At 41.3% G+C, this 16,173-nt stretch overlaps 1 protein-coding gene across 1 annotated transcript; it reads left to right on the forward strand.

The window, feature by feature from the left end:
- The first annotated feature begins 285 nt into the window (after positions 1-285).
- NDUFA12 (NADH:ubiquinone oxidoreductase subunit A12) lies at positions 286-13,578 on the forward strand. Its single transcript, XM_082280497.1, has 4 exons — positions 286-1,007; positions 4,320-4,402; positions 5,381-5,468; positions 13,310-13,578. The coding sequence occupies exons 1-4, from the start codon at positions 919-921 to the stop codon at positions 13,488-13,490; spliced, it is 441 nt and encodes a 146-aa protein (XP_082136623.1). The 5' UTR covers positions 286-918; the 3' UTR covers positions 13,491-13,578.
- Positions 13,579-16,173: the final 2,595 nt, after the last annotated feature.

Consider the following 16,173-nt stretch of genomic DNA (forward strand, 5'->3'; position numbering starts at 1 on the left):
AGGTTTTTCCCAGTCTCATTTTCCTTTCAAGTTTACCTACTTAATTTTTCACTCCAAGTCCTACTTTGTTCCTTCCCAAATCCCCAATTCTGATAGTGACGGTGTCCAACAGCTTGGCCTTTACATGTTTGACAGCTGGTCTCTGCTCATCAGCCAGCACTGGTTCCAGCACCGATGATGTGTTTACCAGGGGCTTTTCCAAGCCCTGCCTGCTCTGACAAAGTACTGTGAGTATTTTTTGCCTGGCCTGTGTAGCAGTAGCCTTGTGAAGGTCATGGAAATAGTCCTGCAGCTTGCCTGCTCGGCCCCGCAGCAACAGTAGTAAAGTCCTGCCACTATCCACAGCAGGGCAATCAAAGGTCTTTCCTCCTGCTGATGCAGAATCAGAAGGCACTGGGACAAGATGGAGAGGTGGAGTGGACACACGGATGAGACAACAGATACACATTACTTGATGGCCTGCTGAAGTTGGGAAAAGCCAGGAGAGACAAGACTGTTAAGCTCTTCTCTGACCATCACCCGCAGTCTGCATGGGGTGAGATGTCACCTGCGCTGCCCCTGATTCGTGATCCGGGCAGTCCTGGACTCCTTACTGCCAGTCTTGGTAACTCTTTTCTCACCACAGATCTTGTGACCTGTGTGAAATAAGGGATTGTCAGGAAACATTTCTATTATAAAGTGGCTTTTCTCCCTGTCCTGAAGTTCTTTGTATCTTGCTGACCTTCACGTGGAAGCATTAGGCAAGTGTTCTATGAATCCAGGCTGTGCAGACTGGGAGCCAAATCGCAGTGTATTCATCAGAAAATACCCTTGGGCGACCTAAGAAATACCCAAGGCGGATCTCCCCGCTGGTTCCGTTTCCGGGCGGTCGCTGTCACCAAGGGCGGCGGGGCGGCCCGAGGCGCGGCCCGCCCCAAGATGGCGGAGTACGTGCAGGTGCTGAAGCGGGCGCTGAAGCACATCGGCGGCCACGGCGGCACCCGCGGCGCCATCCTGCAGCTGCTCAGGTAATGCGGTGCCCGGCGCGGGCGGCGGGGCCTCCCCGCTGCGCGACCGCCGCCCCGCGGGGTCACCTTGGCGGGGGCAGCCGGGCGGGGGCGGGCGCGCTGCCCCGCGCGAAGCGGCGCCGGCGGGGCTGCGGCTGCGGGGGCGCTGCCGGGGCTGCGGGGGCGCTGCCTGAGGCGGGCGGTGCGCGCGGCCGGACAGGCCTCGGGAAGGGCCCGCTCCGCCCCGCCCGCCGTGCGTTCCGCCGAGGCGGCGCGTCCCGGTCGGCAGTGGGTGCTGTGCTCAGAGCGGTCTCCACGCAGGACCCGCGGCTGTTTTCTCTTCTTGAGGCACCTTGGAGGGTTCCTGGATGCTGAGCTGTCGGTGTTACCCGGACAGGCGTTCCTGGTGTTCAGCCGCGGTCTGTGGTCTGTTGCCACAGCCGTGTCTCTGCTGTAGCTGCACTCGATGCTTATGCGTACGCCATCGTCCTCTTTGCTCTGGGTCACCTCAGGTTGGCAGTGGTTTTCTTAAAGTGCACAAATCTGGGAGCCGTGCATCTGCTGAAATCCCGTGGTGTAAAGCAAGAGAATTACTTCATCTGCCTTACTGGCTCTATTTCTTCTAATTCACTTCAAACTGCAGGTCACCTTTGCTCTTTGGCAATGGATTGTCACTGTTGACCTATGCTCAGCTTTGGATGCCCTCGAGCCCCAGTGGCATTTTGTGCAAAATTAGTTGCAGCCTTTGTTTCCATTTATGTCTGAGTACTTTCTTCCCCAACTACAGAACCTTGCACTTACCCACATTAAACTTTCTCCTGTTTTTTTTTTTCTCTCACTCACATCTCATCTTTCTTGTATTTTGCACTGTGATACAGCAAGTTTGAAGGTGCTCCCAAATAGGAGCTGCAGGTTTACTAGGGCACTCTTTTTGCATTCAAATCCTTGATGAAATGTAGGGTGGAAGTCTAAATGGTATGTGATCCAAATTCAATAGTGTCAGTAAACCGTGTTGTATTTATAGTTGATTCTGGCAAAAGTATTAGGACATATACAGTGAATGTTGTAGGCCTGACCACATGCTACAAAGCTATTTTTTTAATCAATATTGAGAACTCAGGAATATGGGATAGGGGTGATTTGCAAAGACAAAATTCTCTGCCATATATTAATGGCTTTCTTATGTTAGAACAAACAAGCCAAGCTTTCTGAGCCTTCTTGAAAGCTTCCTCCCAGATCACCCCCCAATCATCATAGCCCTTTTCCCGTTATTTCTTGTGGCTTAAATTGATCTGTTCTGAAAAGTTAAACGTAACATTCTACACAGTTTGTGATCAGGCCTCGCCAGTATTTTCATATAGTGGCTCTAATACCTGTTGAGCAGTAAGACAATACATGGTTTCCCTGGCTAGTGCTTTACTGCTATTATAATTACTATTTTCTGTCACACACTTTCCCCCTGCCTCCAGGTTGTTTTCTCCTCTTTGTTTTCCTTCTCAGGCTGTAGTTATTACTCTGACAGTTCTCAAGAAGAAATGGAGCTGGGGAAATGAACATGTGGAAGAGTTTGAGTATTAGGTTTCATCAGAGTGCCTCTTCCTAAGCACAGCTTAATGAATGTCTCCTCAGAGATCGTTTGTGAGTCTAAGATCACAGACTGTGTTGACACCTTTCCACCACACAGAAAAAGAAGGCAGGCAAGACTGGAGACAGTGCTGTCCTTCTTTTCCTTCAGAAGACTGAAGTTAGGTGTGTTAGGTGGGGAATCACACCTGATCCTCGTAACCACACCAACCACAAACACAATTGCTGCCTCCTGCTCACCTTTCAAGCCATTAAATCATCCATCCTAGCTAAAGGAATAGGCTTAGTACTTAAATGAAGAGTAATGAAGGTGTTCTTTCTTGCAACAGTTGATTTTAAGAAGTAATCACTGGTAACTGGAAAAAAATTATTTACCCAAGTCAGGAGACTGTTTCTCTGAATTTCCCTGCTTTTCTCTATATGTTTTTCACTGGGGCAGCTGCAGCAGATTTATATGTTATGAAGTCAAATTATTAAGAGCCTTTGAGGCTGGAAACATTCTCTTTACTTAAAACTCAGTGAAATTGGCTGGAAAATATTTTCTGGAAGCCATAAATACCTCTCAGTGTCTGATACCAGTATTCAGAGCATGAAGTCAGGACAAGGGCGTAAGAACACTTTAAAGAAAGGGAAGGGAAAAAGGAAGGGAGAGCAGCAGTGGAATGGCTCTTTTTTTTCTGAAGCTGGGAGTTTGGGCTTGTAAAGCTGAGCCAGAGATCTCTGAGTGTTTCTTTGATAGAGGAGAGATGTGTCAGAGAATCTCTCTGCCTGCCACCACAGAGGTTTAAAACAAGTACCTGCTGGAATGATTGTCACTTTCACACACCCTGAGAGAAAAAACAACAAAAAAATCTTCATCTGACCACATTCCTTCTCTCACTTGGAATTGAGTTGAGAGTGTGCATAATACCACAAACAACTAAAACCTTTGAGAGGAAGCTTTTCCTTATCTAATTCTGCCTGGGATGAATGTCAGTAAAAAGAAAAACAAAGTTGTAGATATTGAGGGAGAAGAGCACTTCAGTTAATTTTAAGGTTTTATCATTAGCATGTAAATCATAGGCTCAGTTTAATTATTGATCTCTACAATAATGTTAAAATATGTTCTTTATGAAGAGTCAAAACTCGTATATACCTTATCTGGGTCAGTGTAAGTCTCACGGAGTTGCAGGGTGAATGCTTGCATCTTTCACAGTTACGCAAAAGCAAGAAAGTAACAATTATAGTGTAGGGTTTAGCATGTATTTCCTTGGCAAGCAGCTGCAATGGCCTAAAACATTGCTATTCCTGTCTTGGAGGTTACTGCCCACACAGCCATGGGAAGTCTCTTGTGCTGCTTCAGTGCTGACCACTTCCAGTAGCAATTCAGGCTGAAATAGTAGCTACTAATAGTTGAGAAGGATGGTTACATTTTCTACTAAGTGGATTAACATGTGACTCTGGGACTCGCACAGTATTTAAGGTTTATGGGTGTTAAATTGTAGAGTTGCTTTATCTTCCACTATAATGAGCTTTTAAATAAGTAAGAGTTCCTGAAAGTATTTTTGTATGGGTTTTATCATCCTGTCAGTGGGGTGCACATTAGTTGCAGGAATTGGTGATTGTTTTACAATCCTTAAGCTTGAATAGTTTTTAAAAAAAATATCTTTGCATACATGTGTACAGGTTTTTACTAGCCCCTAAGAAACCTCTGCCACAATTTCATTCCGAGAGGATGCCAATTTAAATTGTTGTTTTGATAATTCACAGGGTCAATGATTTGAAGACTGGTAATCTGATAGGAACTGACAAATATGGAAACAAATACTATGAAGACAAAAGAAACTTCTTTGGTATGTGTGCTAATGTGAACACCTCCCAGCCAACTGTGCAGCTTTCACATAGCTTGTGTGCTTTCTGCTAGTGAAATACAACTTGTTGCCTGCCTGACTTCCCTGCACTTGTCTTGTGTGAGTCTTAGACAAGGAACTCACAGAAATGCTTTGACAGCTTCTGTTTCTCTGTAGCATCCCTCAATTCATTTGCAAACACAGTCAATCTGAAACAATAAATATGGGATAAATAAAAGCCAGTTAGATGGTTTCCATGTAGGTAAAGCTATATGATCATGTGATTGAGAGTTGAATTTGGTCCTTGACCTAAAGGCTGGTAGTTTAACAGGTGGGCAGAGAAGGAGAACTACTTTTAAAACTGCCTCACAGCTCTACTCACTTACATGATCACTTCAGGGCAAAGAGCACAGGTTAGCTTAAACTTCCTATTACCTTAAGTAATGGGATTTTAAATCAAGTTTGTAGAGTGCTTAAAAAGGCAGCACCTAAAGCAATACAGGTGACACATAAGCAATTGACATGCTGGTCAGGCTAAGCTGACTGCTGACTGTAGGGTAAACAAGGAAAGCACTTGCTGGTTACCATTGCTTGGTAGTTTTGTATAGCTGAAATTTAGTTTACTCTTAGGTTATAAGTGGCAATGTCCTTTGGGAAAAGACTCCTCATAACAGAGAAAAAAAATCCCCAAACCTGTTTCTCTGCCTAAAAATTGCATAAGTCCCTATTTCCCATTACTTATACAATAGCCAGTATTTGCTTCTTTGTGAGAGTATTAGATTCAGTCATCCAAAACTACAGTAACAGTGGAAATACAGACAACTTGGGGAAAAAAAAGGTGTGCTGGCTTTAAAATAAGTGCCCATTGTGGTAGATACTATCACTCAAAACGTTTTCCGTTGGTTTTCCTGAATTCTCTCCTTTATATGAAAATAATTTACTTTTTTGAACTAATGTGATATTTCTGTTTGTTTGCTTAAGGTCGACACAGATGGGTTGTATATACTGATGAAATGAATGGCAAAAATACCTTTTGGGAAGTTGATGGAAGCATGGTGCCCCCTGAATGGTAAATGATTTAGCTTAATAATGTGGACAGATACTCATTGTAGTTGCTTTATATTTTCTTAACTTACAAAGCAGAATATTAAAAAAAAAAAATGAATGTAGCTGTCTTGTATATGACCAGAATATTTCAGACTGGTCACTTCTAATGTTGAACTGCATTCATGTTTATTGCTCACTGTCCTGGCAGAGGCACTCATTGCTTTTTGGATTGAGAAAAGCATTTTGCCAGCCAGATTGAGCAGGTCAAGATGGTCTTCTAATTTTCTTTATTACTTGTGATTCTCTGTTAATGGCTTGGCAAAGCCTTGGGCACCAGAAGTAAAAAATTTGTTATTTTCATCATAAGCAAGAAACTAAGAAACATATGGCAATGGTGGAACAGCATTCCTTAACCCACAGCCACTAACAGCATAATTGTTTCAGTTTATATACATTGATGTGGTTGTAAACATTAAAGTGCCAGGATGCTCCATATGTTGACTGCTCCTTGACTGTAATTTTTATTGAGGTTTTATTTTCTGTTTGTGCACTTCAGTAATAATTCTGTACAGCCTTGAGTTCCAGAAGGTCTCTAGCCACGCAGCTGTTGATCCTTTTTTTGTTTTCCTAGAAAACTCACACCATATAAAGTAACAGTGTATACTAGTAAAAACAATCTCTGTGCAATTCTTCAGGGACAGGAATAGCACTTCAGCCCCAAAGCAGCAAAAGGTGATATGAAGAGAGAAGTGTTTGAGAAGACTGAGCAAACACTGACATTTGTTACTCCTGTGACAAATGCTCTGTGCCAAGGCTGGGACCGATTATAAAATCTCCTAAACTGTGGCTCTCACAGGAACATTTGAAGAATGCGTGGGTCGACTCTCTAGGCAGTCAATTTTGTTTCAAGCTCTCCCAGCCTTATAGTATGTTTAATGTGGTTAATGCTTTTTCCTGTCTTATTTGGTAACAACTGAATGGTGGTGTTTTTGGAAGTGACATTAGAATCTCCAACACCAGGATGTTCATGCCTTGCTCTCTGCATAACTGTTGTTTGGTTCTGGTTGTTATCCATTATTAGACTGTGCTGGCTTTTAAGATTTTCTTTATTTTGAGGCATAGGTTTTGTTTCGTTTTGTTTTTTCCTTTGCTTGGGTTTATGTGATGTTTGTTGCCATTTACAAACCTCAGTAAAGGGTTTCTTCCTGAGAATCAAAGTGAAGTTTCAAGAGTTAAGTAGCTTGTTTAGTTCACAGAAATTAATGAGGTAGAAAAACTTGTTTTCCTATCAATGTGGAAAAAATTCCTTTAAAAGAAGCAGTAAAGATTTCATTATTTTCAAGACTGGTGAGTGTAATGAGGCACAAAATGGTAAACAGTCTTGTGTTCGAAGGTATTTTTGTCAGGAAACTTAGTTGTGCAGTACCATTCAGGCTTGTGGATTTGGATTTTTTGGGGGGTGGGGGAAAATAAAGTGGGGGTGGTGTTTCTTGCTGATAAATGTGTATGTCCCATGGTAACATATGTTCATTCTTATATAGGAATCCTAGCTTTGTGACACATTTACATCACTGCTGTGTATTTCCATACAGCTTAGAGACGTCTCTAAAAATATAAGTATTTTGACTGGGAATAAATGCTGTCTTTTAAGACTTTTTAAAAAGTTTTATGTGGTGCTATAGTGCCTTACATTTTTAACATGGTATAGACTTCTGAATTGAAACTGGCAATATATTGTACAAGCCACTGTCAGTGTAACACTAGAGTTGTGCAACTGCACAGGTAATGAGTGGTTATTTTGGACCCAGAAATTTGTTGGAAATAAATTAAACTGTGAAATTACTTCTATTAACAAAGAGAGTAATTAATGCACAGTATAACAGTATGATACATGTTTGTCATCCTTGGGTCAACTGGGAAGTATTTAAAATACTGCTGTTAGAGGTGAGCATGATCTGAATGCTTTTTCTAAACACTGATTTTTTACTCTGGGATTCAGTTAATTTAGCTCAACTCAGTGAAATTTTGTGGGTATGTTGTTGTATCCTCTCCTTGCAGTGTGCCTTCAGGACTGTGGAATATGAATGCTTGTTCAAGTACAATTAAGTGAAGGTCATGCATGATGAACTGGGAAAAAGCATTTTGGTATGTTGAAAAGTTCTGAAAACAACTGGGGAAAAAAATGCTGCCCTTTACCTTCTCTCAGATACTAGAGAAAAAGAAAAAACAGAAAGAAAAAACATCTTATATGTTATAACGTATTGTGATACTGTTTTAGGAGCTACTGAGTATTTTCAGTATTCTGAAATAATTGCTGTAATGTCTTTTGACAAAGGATGTACTGAAATTGTACAGTATGAAGGAAATCAAAGTGTTGTTTTGACATATGTCTACTCTTCAGGGAATCGAGACTGTTGCTTTTTAAAAATGTTTCCACACCAGAATATGTAGGCTTGTAGTTTATACTGATTTAGTTGTTATTTAACTTCTTTTTCACTCTGGGTTTTCTTTTTTTGTCTCCAAAATCCAGATGTTAGTATCTACTTTGTTGGAGACGAGTTAATTAGATTTTTAAAAATTTCTTCCATACTTGCCTTGGGAATGATGAATATTAATCTTCTTTTAATGCTTTACAAGGTATTTGGCACAATTTTTTCCCTACACAAAGTCATCTTTTTCACTTTTAGACAGTGAGAGAACCCAAATACTTGTTTTGTCTCTTACTAGTCAGAGTATGCTGTTTGCAGGAACTCAGTGCTTCCATTTTTGAACACACTGATCGGGTGTGCTCTGTGAACATACAAACAATAGAAGTTAAATCCGTTTATAGCAATGCCTGTGTGGACTCTGTTTAGTGCTTTCATTGATGTCTCCATTGCAGCATCACTCTAATCCTTGGCCTGTGTGTTTAAGCTATTTGTTTCGTGTATTTCTGGTTCAATGTACTTCGGTTTGCATTTTGGCCAAATACTTTAAAAAAACAAATTGACAGCTCGTGTAAGTGTACACACTAGTTAAAAATAAATTGCTCTTTCAGTGTGATCCTGTGGGGAAAGAAGAACTGTAGTTTGAGAATAGTTTTTTCCTTTTGTAGGGACGCTTCATTTTGCCAGCACTGTCCTGTGTATTTGTAGTGTCTATCCTGTGCTTTGAGGTTTATTTCCTTCTGGTGCAAATCTGCCATCTTTGGAAGGAGCTCCAGGAGTGTTTATTTCATATAGTGAAGTATTGCAAATTTACCGTCAGTTTAATAGTCTGCATCCTCTTTAGTTGATCTGACAGGGAGGAATGTAGCACCTCAGACTTAAAGTGCCAAGACACTAGAAAATGTAAGGAAACTTGCAATTCTCCTGTAAAAATGCTGCTTTTCAAGTCTGCCTTCAAGGAAAACAAAACAAAAAGATTGAATAGAAAAGGAAGGAGAGTGGGAAAATTTCCATCCTTTTAGTAGCTTCACAATAAATTTGTGGAGTTTTATAACTTGATTAAGTGCTAATTTGGTGTTTTCAGCTAAATTGAGTGCCATCTCATTGCTGTGGTGTAGTAGCTTGCATGAGAAATTCGTTATCTCCCATGTGTAAACAAATAAACACATTTGGTGTCCCTTTTTCCTTCTCTGCCTTATGACCTGAACCCACATCTTCATTTCTCTTGTCTCACTGCATGGTTAACTTGTGGCAAAAAGTGGATGTTAACACGTTGGCAAACATCCTGAGCTGACGCAGGCTGTGCCTGAACCTTGCAGATGCACATATGGTAGTGGCTGCTGAGTTTGTGTAGCATCAGTTCTTGTTTGACAGCTTGTACATCATATAATTGGCTCCGGTCCCTTGTAGCTTCAGTTTGAAATCTACTTGCTTTTAAATATTTGTTAAAACTTGGGAAAAAATTCTTCATAGTCTTGAGAGCTTTTGAAGATACTTTGAGGTGTCCTTTATCCATTTACTCAAGAAAAAGTGCAAAGGCTTTGCTGGGCTCAGTCTGCTTTCTAGTGACTGCTCTCTGATTCAGCAAGCTGCCTCAGCCTCTTCAGAGCTGCTTGCATCCTCCTGATATTTGTGTGCTCTGTGCAAGTTATCTGCTTCTTTGTAGGTTTTTAGTCATTAATTGCTTTTGAATCCTGTTTTTCCACACGTGGATTTACAGGCCGAGTTTGTATAGAAATCTGGCCATCTGCAGGATGTCACATCTCTTTATTCATGCTGTTCAATCTAGTGCATGAAAAGCTTTTCTTGAGCATCTGGGGGTAGAGTCTGAGATATCAGAGCTTCAAAGGATTCTTTGAGGCAGATATCAAGGGGAAAGTCTTCCCAAAATAAAGTTATCAAGATTTTAAGTGGAAAATGGGAGCTTTTGTTTGAGAGAACAGACTCTGCAAACCAAAATGCTTTTGTAAGTCACATGTTGTGCTTCTAAGGGGAATCTTTTGTGACCAGGTTAAGCCCTGAAACTCTTAAATATAATTCATAGTGGATTGATTTCTAAACAAACTTTTGAAATCTCTTCCTGTATTTCAATACGTGTGACTGTACTGACATGTCTTGTCAGTGAGCAATTTTATTTCTACTTTCCAGTGAGAAAATGTGATTCAAGGATTGGTTTTGCTGATCTGTTTAAATTTGAGCCTGGTTTCATATTGATGTTACAGAAATCCAGAAAATCTTAAACCCAAAGATGTTTATTTCTCAAAAATGCTGCATTTTAAAAGATTTTATGAATTTAGTCTTAAAAAGCTGCAAAACAATAGTTTAAATGACAGGTAAAGCTACTCTTAAATGATACTGTGAAACTTTTCTGCTGTTTCAAGGAATGAATGTATGACAAGTACACTTGTAATGACAGAGGTGCCAGACATCAAGCAGGCTTGGAATATAGTTGATTTTAGCTGAGCATTAATACAGTTCTAGTGCTGTGCTTGCTCCAGCCTGTCTTTCAGGGCCTTGGTAACTGGATTTCTGTCTGACATTTTTTTGTTTGTCCTGGTGGTGTGTGTGACTTTTGGGGAGCATGAGGATGGTGAGGCGTGATCACAGGTGTGTAAATAGGGATTTGTGTGTAGGATTCTTATCCACTGTTACCAGAAGCATCACTAGGTGAATGTGTGTGTTGTAAGTTGCCTGTGTCATGGTTTAACCCCAACCAGGCACCAAGCCCCAGGCAGCCACTTGTTCACTCCCCCTCCAGTGGGACTGGGGAGAAAAGGGTAAAAGCTGGAAAACTCATGAGTTAAGGACAGTTTAATAGTGAAAACAGAAGCTGCACACAGGCAAAGCAAAACAAGAATTCAGTCACAGCTTCCCATGGGCAGGCAGGTGTTTGGCCATCTCCAGGGGAGCAGTGCCCCATCACATGTAACGGTGACTGGGGAAGACAATTACCACCACTCCAAACATCCCCTTCTTCCTCCTCCTTCCCCCTACATGATATACTGAACATGATGCCATGTGGTATAGAATATTCCTTTGGTCAGTTGGGGTCACCTGTCCTGGCTGTGTCTCCTCCCAACTTTCCATACACCCTTAGTCTCCTTGACAGCATGGCAGTACAAAAATCAGAAAAGGGCTTGGCTCCGAGTGAGCCCTGCTCAGCAATAACAAAAGCATCTCTGTGTTATCAACCCCGTGTTCAGTACAAATCCAAAACGCAGCCCCATACTGAGGAAAATTAACTCAACCCCAGCCCAAAGCAGCACAGTCACAGAGAGTTAAATTCACTTTATTAATGTCCCTTGCACATTGCAGTAAGAGCCTTAATTTTTATTTTTAAAAAGAAAATTAACTCTACCCTGGCCAAACCCAACATAATATGTTACAGTAAGCAGTTTTGAAAAACTGAGGCTCCTCTGGAGTGATACTCCAAAGTGTTTTGAAATACAGTTCTAGAGTCAGTACTAGCAGAATGGACTGTTCTTTTGCCCTTTCTCTCATGCCACATACTTAGTGTTTCCGTGTTAGCAGTGGAGAGCTTGTTGGGTGTGAGCATAGGATCCCCCCTCTGTCAGGTTAGCTTTTTTGCAGCACTTCTGCCAACCTTGATGCAGGCTGTCATAGGACACGTGATACCTGAGGTGATGTGAAGCACAGTAGTGCACAGAATTCTTCTGGCAGGTGTGAATCGGGCAAGAAAGTTCACCTAAGGTGAGAGCTTTGTGTGATGTGGCCAGGGCATTTCAGAGGCTGGTTTAAAACACCAGGTTTAAAACTGAGCAAGACCTGATTCTTGATCATCAGACCTGTAGTGGTTTGGTCCAAAATACTCATTACAGACCACATCGTGATTAGTAGTGCTATGGGGCCACCTTTTTCCAGACAGAAATCATTTGCCACTTACCTTTTTTTAACATAAAAGCAGTGGGAAATGTACACTTTGAATGAGACCAGATTTACAAAGGAGACGGGAGAGAGGAAGAGCTGGATCGCCTTCACATTCACACTACATTGGTCACTTCATCTGAACATGTGTATAACTTCCAAAGTGGATCATTTTTCCCACAGGAAGCTGTTCTTTGCCTCTAAACACAGTTTTTTCCTCTTAGTTTTAAATGATCTTATGGTTCCACCTGTATTCAAGCCAGTTTCCTGGCAGCCCTTAGTCTTACAATGTGTGGCTTCAGTTTGGGGGTTTTGTTTGGTTTTTTACTTCAAGAAAAAGAACTTTAGGCTGACACTTTTTTTAAATTGACATTTTTGTACTAAAGTTATAGCTAAAGTTGAGATTTTTTTTCTCTGTTTTTTTAAAATACATGTCAATAAGCAGTTGGAAAAGATTACCAGCCTTCTCTAGAGCTCTTCATGTTTACAATATACCTATCAGTCTATTTCTCACCACTTCTGTAGTGGTTTTGTTTTGCTGTATAAATGAAGTGTGCTGGATTTGTTGCTAAGGGCTGAAAATGCAATTTTTAGGTTTTCTAATAGAACTAGAAAAGAGGACTTCATATTTTTAGGTCAAGTCTTTGCAAAAGCTGATTAGCAGAAGTCTCCTTAATTCTACTCAGTAAAAAAACACATAAGCTTGCAAAAAATGTCATAACCTCACTTTTGTCGTAACTACACACACTAGGAAGTACATGTAAACTGACAGATGATTAAAATGTAATTCAGATTTCAAAGTTGCTTCAGGCACTGAAATAGGAATGGGATGGAATCAATTCAGTTGGTCTCTGCTGCAGTGTTTCAGTAAATTGTTAGAGAAAATGCTTTGCTTGATCATTAATGTTGCTTGCACAGAGGAAAATTGACATTTAGTTCATAGGTAAAGGCTAATCACTGTAATCACTTGGTAATTACCCTGTTACTGATTGGTATTAATCATTGTGTTGTGCAGTCAGTAAATATTTATATGCTTGTTTTAGGTGTACTTACGTCATTAATCTGTATCCCAAATGGTAGCCTCATGTATGCTTTGAAAATGGTATTGAAATTGTTGTGCAGTGTAGTCTTCTGGTAATTAAAAACAAAACAAAGCTTCATAACCTAACAAAGAAAAATGCCAGACAACAAAACCGTACCTCGTGGTTTTTGCCATTTGTAGTGCCTGCCTTGACCTGGCTGCCTGGTGAAGGCTGTACAAACAAGTGACAACATACTCTGCCCAAAACCTGAACGTACAAAGGAACAGGAATTTGAACTTAGGTATGCTTTGAACTGCTTGGAGGCAGAATTGTTGTTTATCAGTTAGGTTTGTGAAACTAATTAAAATCAATATCCTGTTGTCTCATTGAAAGTCACACTGGATTAAAATTATTTTTCTCCCTTCTCAGAATAAATACTTAGTGTCTCTTCAGAGGAGGACCCTTGTGAGTCAGGAGATAGCCTTGTCATGTAATGTTCCTTAATATCAATATGTCTTTTTCCTCTTAAGGCATCGCTGGCTGCACTCAATGACAGATGACCCTCCAACTACTCATCCACCAGTCGCTCGTAAATTTATCTGGGAGAACCATAAATTCAATGTGAGTGGCACTCCTGAGCAGTATGTGCCTTACTCTACTACTCGCAAGAAGATACACGAGTGGATCCCACCTAAAACAGCCAGCAAGTAATAACAACAACATGACTTGTCTCAGCTTGGGCTTTCAGTGTAAACTGTATTTTCACTGGTTTTGTTCAGAATAAAAGCCTTCTATAGCAGCTGTAGTTTAGTTTATTGAATTGGGGGCAGGGAAACATGAGAAAATGTTGGGAAGAGGACAGAATACGTGACAAGTCTTGATCTCATCAAGATACTGTGCTTTTCTCATACTGTCAGTGTCCTGTCTTCACATAAGCAGCTCTCAAACTCTTTTTAGCGTAACAATTCCTGTGGTAGTTACTGCTCATGTTTGTGTCATTCAGCAGAATACAAATACACACTTGAAATACAGATTTCTCATCTCTAACATTATCCTTTTGCAGTCTCTGCATGGCAAATAATGCACTCTTCATGTACTATTTTAGGAAGCCATTTCTTTTAAATTTTCATAAGACAAGTTAGAATAGTACAACCAGTCAGTACTATAGTTTTCATTCATAAAGTGTTCATAAGTATATACATGAGTATGCAAAAAGCGTTGCTGTATTCCAATATGGGATGATACATAATATAAAAATTGGAAGGCTACATTAATCAAATGACATCTCACCCATAAGGGAACTCAGCCATAAGAAGAGGGCCCTCTGTGGCAAAAATCTCTTTTGCTGTGGAGGTTCATTACAAGATGTTCTCATAAGGGTTTGAGATGGGCTGTTTGCTCTCTTGTGGCAAGATTTTTAAAAGTCTTTGGAAGTTTGAGATTGCACATGTTTTAGGAGGTGGTAAAATGTACCAGAACCTAGTCTCAAAAATGTGAAGCTGGCAAGTGCACTTTAGAAAGAGAGTTGGTTGGGGCTGTGGCTTTTTTCTGTATCTTGCTAATTAATTGTTGACTTTTATTCCAGTCTGCTTATGTGTTTTAGCAAAGCTGCCCTCTCCACAAGGCTTTCTGTACCTGATGACCTACTCTGTGGATAACTGGTGCGGGCTGTGCCCACCCAGCCCCTCATTCACCCCAGCATCTCAGCTGGTTGGGGAAGAAAAGAGAAACTTCATGGGTTGAGAAAGATGGGAAGAGTGCTTGCCAGTTACCATCATGAGCAAAAGAGATTTTAATTTATTGCCAATTAAAATTGCATAGTGAGAAACAAAGTCAAAAACTGTAAAACACCACCTTCCCTCCCCACTTCTTCCCAGGTTCAACTTCAGAGCTTCACTCCTGACTCCTCTACCTCCTCCTTGGGGAATGGTAGTCAGTCTGTAACAATTGTTGTGGGCTCTGCTGTTCCTGCTCCCTGATTCAGCCTGGGTCCTCTTCGTGGGCTGCAGTTCTTTTGGATAAACCCAGTATGGGTTTTCCACAGGCTGAGGTTCCTGCTGGGAAATGCCTGCCTGCTGGTGTGGATTCCTCCTGGGGCTGTCAGGAATCTCAGCTCTGGCACCTGCAGCACCTCCTCACCCTCCTTCTGCTTTCAACTTGGTGTTCACATGGCTGCTGCCCACTTCTTTCCCCCTCATCCTCTGCCTGTGCAGTATTTTTTGCCCCATCTCAAATCCTCTTTCTCAGAGGTGCCCCTGTTTGGCAGCTGGACTGAGCCATGCCCTGTGGTGTGTTAGCTGTATCCAGCACAGCGCAGCCCTGGCCTCTCCCTGCAGAGGCTCCTGCAGACCCTGCTGCCAGCACCTTGACAGCTACACCCAGTGCACTGACTCACAGGAATCGTTGCTAAAGATGACTGAGAAGGGGATTGGGTGTATTACATGCTTGCAATTGCCTGTCAAGAAAAAAAAACCTTTGCTCCCCAATGACCCCCACAGTGGCTGCACCACTTACTCTATGCTGGCTGATTGCCTGCCCACCCGACTGGGTCACTTAACCCTCAGTTGCTTCCTTCCTTATTAAATCAAATTCTGGATTAATTAATTACCTAAAGGTGGGGTTTTAAACTTTATTTTCTTGAAATTAGTTTTAGTCTTTAAATTAGTAGGAAGTAGCACCAACATCTCCTAACCTATCTAATTAGAAAAGGATAATGTTTCATTTACTTTAAGTCAACAAAAGCACTGGGCACAGCTGAAAAGCAATTTGAGCCATACTGAGCAGCATAAGTGGAAAGGACTTGTTTCTTGATAGATTATTCAACCTTAAGAACAAAGCTTGCCCCAGCACCACTGGAGAGCTTCATCACTAACACTCATCTATACAAGCCCTGTGGGCTCAAACACGGGTAGAGCAATTAACTCTATTTTTTTTAGCCTCTATTTCTCTTTAATGTGTTTTTTACCAATTTCATTCCTCTTCCTTCTTTGTGCCATGGATTTTTGGGTTGCATCCTAAACACACATCAGGAGGTACATTTGGGAATGAGATTCTGTACTTAGGGGATCGGCAGTAACTCTTCCTACACCTTCTATGCTGAAAGAAGAGATCTCAGCCTGTTTGTCCTTTTGCTGTTGTCTGGAACAGAAACTTTGAGGAAGCAAATAGTTTTGAACAACTTTGTGTGCAGCAGTGCTACGTAGAAAAATGAGCATGTCCTCCTGCCCTGCTGGGCTGAAGCAACTCTAGGACTCAGTAGCTTGGTTTAGAAAATATCGTGCATCCCATTTCTGGAGAGGACAGAAACCTGCTCATCCTTCTTTAACCAGCAGGAATCACAAATGCTGAATTTTAAATGCAAAATTTCACTGATATCTCTTGTAGCATTGCTCCT

This window comes from Coloeus monedula (assembly GCF_965178545.1).
Source record: "Coloeus monedula genome assembly, chromosome: 4".
NCBI classification, from domain to species: domain Eukaryota; kingdom Metazoa; phylum Chordata; class Aves; order Passeriformes; family Corvidae; genus Coloeus; species Coloeus monedula.